Below are 6197 nucleotides of genomic sequence, written 5' to 3' on the forward strand. Positions count from 1 at the left end.
GTTGTGGGGCCCTGTGCCTGTGGAAAATATTCATTTTTGTCTATTTTTTTCCAGGCATCACATATGCCTTTCACATAGGTTTAACAAAAATAAAAATGAAAAAACAAGGCACTTCACTTTTTTCAGAGCAATAAGAAGAGCAACTCTGCACCACTATTACGAAGTGTTAATGTTGTGGAGGCCATCCATAGAAAAAAAAAAAAAAAAACTTTGAAAAATGCACCGAGCATGAATTATCACTGCATAAAGTACAACTTAAAAAAGTTGCTTGAAATGGTGACTAAACCAAGTCCTCCAGAGACTTCATTTTGTTGTCAATCCTATACAACATTTTTGAATGAAGGCCCTTGCAAATAATTCACCACACAACCAAACAGGAGCAGTTTCTCATTGTTTTGAATTTTAGTCAACACCTGAAGCTGCCTCTTGAGGGGCCTCTCTGTCTTGTATCATTTACATATCAGAGAAGCAGTTAGGCAACGTCACTTTTGAACCATCTTATCTCTGAGTCAAACGAGTATTTCTAACGGTTTTTGCTGATAATCACTTTCCATGTCCATTTGTAAACATAAAATGCGCACCAGTTTAAAACATTGGTTGGTTTTTCTAGGCACTAGGTATCTGGCGGTACGCAGGGTTTAATATATCCCAATGCAACATGAGTGCTATGAGGTACTACACCGAGTATCTGGTGGTATGCAGGGTTTAATATATCCCAACACAGTATGTGTGCTATGAGGTACTACACAGCAGCAGCGAGCAAATTAGTTCTGACCACCTGAGGTTATATCACATGCACCGACAGTGCACTGCATACAGGTGTCTTAAGCATCTTGCCTTCATCAAAATGTGGCTACCAAGGCCAGAGCTCAATCCCATAACATAATGCTCAGCGGCAGAATGCCCTAGTCATCACATCACTGCAATGGGCAATGTGAATTAAAATGCACGCCTAAATGACTAAAGACACTTTTTTTTGTTGTTGAAAATTAGCTGTGGCTGTTTATTTCGTTAATATGTGCATACATCTTGTACACATTTTGCGTACACTTGGATGAAAGATCACTATTAATCTATATATGCTGAAATTTCAGAATTATAAAAAAATTGCAGTATTTTTTATATAAAATGTTTATTTCAATTCACAGCTGAGAATTCCTTTTTATTGGTGGGAATATTTTTCTCAACACAGACTTTTGAGCTGTCTTACAATGTAGGATACTAGGCATATTTGCTACCATATGTGTGTAGTAAAGATTCAGACATTTGACTTAACTTTAAAATCACATTTCTCATCATGCGTGGTGGTTTCCTTATGACAATGCGCAAAAATGATTTGTTTTTCTTGCAGAATTATGATGTATTCAGTGGGGTAGAATTTTAAAAATAGCATCCAAAGAAGACTGGCGGATCTTTCTGAACGCACACAGCACAACTTTTGCACAGGAAAAGTTTGGACCCTCTTGAACCTGCGCTAGTGGGCACAAGCTTTTACAAAATAAGTTTTAGAGTTGCCGCTCAAAAAAGCGGTGTCCTACATGTAGGATGCTAAGCATATGTGGGTTGACTTAATGAAGTGGAGGGAATATGCATGTCGGCTTTGTCAAAAGCTTTCGCTGAGCACATGCCCTATTGCAGCAGCTACTGCAGTGTGGCCCCTTCCTAAAATAGCTCAAAAATATGGACTGGCTCATCTTATCCTTCAGCTGGGCTTCTCCATCATTTACTCAGATAGAGCTGCACAAAATGTCTTTTATGTACGATCTACTCACTGGCATCATAACCTTCCTAAAAGTACTGTGCAATGCAAAGTAGCGGGGCCATTATGTGCATAAATAAGGCCCTTCATTTTCTGGTAAAACCCGATTTTACTGAATTTGTGAAAAAAGCTAAAAAAACACAGAGCAACTTTGAGACAGGGATGAAGAAAAGACGGGACACCACACTGCATGCCAAACAGATTTCTCAAAAACTGGGTTAAACGTAACTTCCAGCTCAAAATGTCCCTTCCAGAGAACACACAGAAAAAGAAAAATGAGAGGCTCATTATGAGCATTCTTTATTCTGCAAACATCTAGAAAATGCACATTTTCCAGTGCACAAAGCTGATGACATCACATGAAAATTAGCGGATATCCTGTGCTTACTGCAGAGAAACGTCTTTATTCAAATGATGCTCTTAAACCTCTCTTGACGCTTTTTGTTCACGACATGATTGTATCAAGTGCTATCCAGGCTAACGATGCCCTACTGCTGGGCTTGAACTTTTAAAACGTCTACTGTGATGTTGCATTACTGTTGTGTGCAAGACAGGCACCCACACGGAAGTGCTATGTAGGAGATTGTTATTGTACATGAAGAAATAACACAATGCTTGAGGTAAAAATATCTGATTTGGTAAGCAGTTTTTCAAGGTAACCTACCATTTCGATGCTGTTTGGGACATATTGAGCAAGAAAGAGGGCATTTTGTGTCCCACACAAAATGCCCTCTTTCTTGCTCAGTATGCATAGTAAATCGTCTCATAGTAAATCGTCTTTTGCTTCAAAAAAGGACCTGAAAAAACCCAAATGATGGAAGTTTTTACTGAATAACCCGATTTGTACTCGAATTTGAACAAAAAAAGTATCGCCCGATTTTTACCTCCCTGAATTCTGGAAAAAATAAAACCGGAAAGCGACGGGCCCTATGTATACAGCAGGCCATAATGTTTGCGTTTTAAATTTCCAAAAATCACACCTCTATTAAAAGACAGCACTAAGCTGCAGTTGGAGCACTAAGGTACCAACACTGTTGAACAATCTGTGCTTTTTTAAGGCAGCAAACTGAAGTAATTGCCTAATTAAGAATTGCGCGGTGATGCCTGCAACATTATGCTACCACTCGTTCAATTATTCAAGCTTGCTTTGGTTTCTGGTTTTACAGGACAAACTGAGCCCAAAGTGATTGTGCTCGCTATTGGTTCAGTTACGGGACTGAATGAGTTAGCTTTGACTTATCTGTAGTAATTTGGATAATGTTGGAAACGACACCATGGTTGCTGTAAGCTGTGAGCAATGAAAAGGCTTCCTACCTTCAGTAGAGATCACTTCTAGCAAAGATGAATGTGCCCTCAACAGGAGCACGAATCCAGCAAAAGTTGTAAGAACTCTGTACAGTACAGCTAGTAAAATGTGCCCATAAAATGTGGTTGTTACAGCTGCATTTTTGTTGGTATATTCACTTGAAATCAGATGTCATTAAATGTCTAATAACCTTTTGGCAACTCAAAACCATTTCTGAGTAGATTTTATACAGCTCAGCCTTCATCATTTCACTAAGACCTAAATTATATTACTTAAATTACAAGCTAAAGAAGTGCATTGAAATATCAAGGAATATGGAAGAATATAGTTTCTTTCCTACCCACAGCTAGGAGCATACATAGCACAGCCGCTGTCAATGGCTTTTTTGCATTACTGCAGTGTTCAAGGATGACACGAGAGCTGCAAATGTACACTTGGCTGCAGAGCAAGGAAACCTGCAACAAAATAAGGTTAAAAGATTAAAATTTGCAGGCCATTACTGAAAATGGCTTGTAACATAGTATATGAACAGTCAAGCTACATGACTATGATACAATTATGCATGCTGCAATGCTTGTACCTGTGAAAACGTGAACCTCCTCTGTACTAGAAGCAAGCTTTATTGTTCTGTTGAGCTTTTCCAATGTTTATGACTAGAAGTAGAGCGAAAGCTTTTATATACCATTACAACAGTGGCCGAGGTAGTGCTGGTATCATGCATCCACCTTCTCATCCGTTGCCCATGGACCATCATTGCCTGCCTCTGATCTAAGTGTATAAAGCCCGCTAGCCTTCATACACGGGTGCTCCCATAAGATAGTGTCTATTGTTTGCTCACTTAGCGGGCAGAAAACATGCAATGCTCTCAGCTTAGAGCATCGACGTGACACTTCCAACAAGGCACATTCCAGTTCAGCACTTGGTGGTGCTTGCAAGATGAGCTTTTCAAGTGTTTCTGCGTAGCTATATGCTGCCAGCAGCACCATGTCATGTATGATAGTGAAGGTCTCCAGCCTAAGCACTGCACATGGCACCTCTGGCCTCATGACCAAGGGGATGACCACCAGCGGGCAAGTCTGGTCAAAATGAAGAGTCACACGCAGCCGGGGAAGGCCAGAAACCACACGCGACCACAGCTCTGAGCTCAGCTGCGTCTTCTCATCCTGTGGGTGGCTAGCGATGATCTCCTCACTGCGGCACTGCAGGGAGAGGTGTTCAAGGCCGACACGGTGCTGTTCCAGGAAACACAAAAGCACATCCTGCGAGAGGCTGCACTTGTGCACACGGAGGTCACGCAGCCGCCGGCAGCGCTGAGCAAGTCTGACAATGCACTCTGGTTGTACTAAGCAGACAAGGTTGTTGTTCTGGATGTTCAGACGTTCCAGCTGGGGGTTGTGCTGAGACAGAATGTCAATGGTGTGCGAATCAATCATCATTGGGAACTTGCTGAGATCCACTTCAACCAAATGGCTGTTACACCGCTTGAAGACGGCTTCCAAGGCTGACACAAATTCTTTTCCAGCATAGAACAGAGGATTCTCACCAGTGCAGATGATGCGAAGGTGCGACAACCTTGTAGAGGAGCATTTTGCAAGTAGAAGTAGTGCTTGTACTGCATTCACACGGTTGACGTTTTGGAACTGGTTAAGTTCAATGACAACTTGACGCAGATAAGAACCATATGATATAATACACTGAAGAAGTCTTGTGTCCTTGCGCCCATAGAAACGAAAGTGGAAGTTAGTCCATGCAGCTGGAGAAGTGAATATGTTGCACCATTGACGACAGGACAGTGCTGCCTGCAGGCGATCAGGAAGTGATAGCTTCATGAAGATTTTCAAAAGAATTGCTTCGGGAAGGCTTTCATATGAAACATTCTTGTGATCATCTTCCATGGTGAGAGTGCAATGGAAGTAACACATCTCAAATGTCTTCTCTCAGCAAGACGTGCCATCTGACCAACTCCTGGCGCGCATCTGGACAACAGAAAAACCATTTAGTTAAACATGTCCTGAATGAAACGTTTCTAGTTCACGACGTCGGCGAAAACGAGCGCCAGTACTAATGCTACGGTCGCAACATACGTGGCTTACGCATTGAACAAACTTTAACATAAACATCTCGTGTACTTACAGAAGTTTCAACGCAGTATTCCTCAACCGAGGTTTGAACGACGCCCATATCGCAACTTCATAACGCACAACGCCAACGAGGCTGCTCCCTTCGCCTGTGGCCAAGTCGAACAGCTCAGCGTCTAAATTTACTCCGCCGCACTCTCTATCACGCACCCAAAAGGGGAAGCTCGCCTTCGCGAAACTTGAGAGATTGGAACTGCGCAGTTTACCACAAGAATGCGCCAATAATTTGTATAACAGAATGGCTCGTAGTTTTATTTTCCAACAGCCTTGCGAAGAGCGTCCAACACTTCTCTGAGAAGATAGTCTCTATTCGAGCGGTTTACGCTGAAAACCCGTGCGCACTTATGGCCTTTGATATGCTCCACAAGCGGCAGGCACTGTGTTCCGGTGCTCACGGGCACGGTCACGAGGATGCAGTTGTTTTCATCGGCAAAGAGTTCACTGACACGGTTCCGAAATGGTTCTGAAAAAAGTTCCATCTTGCCAACTTCATCGATAACTAGGACATCGCTCTTAGTTTTCAGAGAGTCCAGGGCAACCTCTTCGAACTTCTTCACAGTGACACAATATCTTCCCACAAATGGCCCTTTCCCAGCAGGAAAATGGTCACGAATCCGGGCAAGTGGAGCCTTTTTGTTGTCGGTGGTAACAACGTCAAAACCAACCCTGTTTCCGTTTTCTCGCAGTTCGGTCGTGTAGAAGCCCGAAACGGTGATACCTTGCTCACCAAGTGTATTTACTGCATTTTTCACTATTGTGGTCTTACCTACACCAGGTGAACCAGTCAGAACTACGAACTTTGGAAAGGCCATTGAAAAGTACGTGGAGGCCAACAATCTGGACAAGCCCAAAAATCCAAGAAAAAAAAGAACGCATCAACGGATGACGACAATCGAAGAAGAGTCGGAGAATTTCGCGCACGTGACTCGCTGTTTATACCAGGGTTCGCTGATCCCTGAACGATTTATGGAACAGTCATTTACAAAAAATGACT

The 6197-nt window shown here is 42.5% G+C and overlaps 2 protein-coding genes across 4 annotated transcripts; both read right to left on the minus strand.

Moving 5' to 3' along the window:
* Nucleotides 1-2504: 2504 nt before the first annotated feature.
* LOC149352679 (F-box/LRR-repeat protein 8-like) lies at nucleotides 2505-6110 on the minus strand. Of its 3 annotated transcripts, XM_089581902.1 has the most exons (3): nucleotides 5199-5418; nucleotides 3748-5041; nucleotides 2505-3520 (listed from the first exon to the last, which is right to left on the minus strand). In XM_089581902.1, exon 2 carries the CDS (start codon nucleotides 4985-4987, stop codon nucleotides 3779-3781), a length of 1209 nt encoding a protein of 402 aa, XP_089438028.1. In that variant the 5' UTR covers nucleotides 4988-5041; nucleotides 5199-5418; the 3' UTR covers nucleotides 2505-3520; nucleotides 3748-3778. The 3 variants fall into 3 exon arrangements, with proteins under 3 accessions (XP_089438028.1, XP_089438027.1, XP_089438026.1); XM_089581901.1 differs by lacking the exons at nucleotides 2505-3520; nucleotides 5199-5418 and adding an exon at nucleotides 5970-6110 and having other exon boundaries at nucleotides 3670-5041; XM_089581900.1 differs by lacking the exon at nucleotides 2505-3520 and having other exon boundaries at nucleotides 3670-5041; nucleotides 5199-5417.
* LOC149352680 (cancer-related nucleoside-triphosphatase homolog) lies at nucleotides 5440-6015 on the minus strand. The gene has a single exon (XM_089581903.1). It carries the CDS (start codon nucleotides 6013-6015, stop codon nucleotides 5455-5457), a length of 561 nt encoding a protein of 186 aa, XP_089438029.1. The 3' UTR covers nucleotides 5440-5454.
* Nucleotides 6111-6197: the final 87 nt, after the last annotated feature.

This window comes from Amblyomma mixtum, chromosome 3 (genome assembly GCF_055824585.1).
Source record: "Amblyomma mixtum isolate Tamu chromosome 3, ASM5582458v1, whole genome shotgun sequence".
NCBI lineage: Eukaryota > Metazoa > Arthropoda > Arachnida > Ixodida > Ixodidae > Amblyomma > Amblyomma mixtum.

Excerpts from the sequence above, each read along its gene's own strand:
- LOC149352679 (XM_089581902.1), bottom strand. The coding sequence starts at position 4,987 with ATGTGTTACTTCCATTGCACTCTCACCATGGAAGATGATCACAAGAAT.
- LOC149352680 (XM_089581903.1), bottom strand. The coding sequence starts at position 6,015 with ATGGCCTTTCCAAAGTTCGTAGTTCTGACTGGTTCACCTGGTGTAGGT.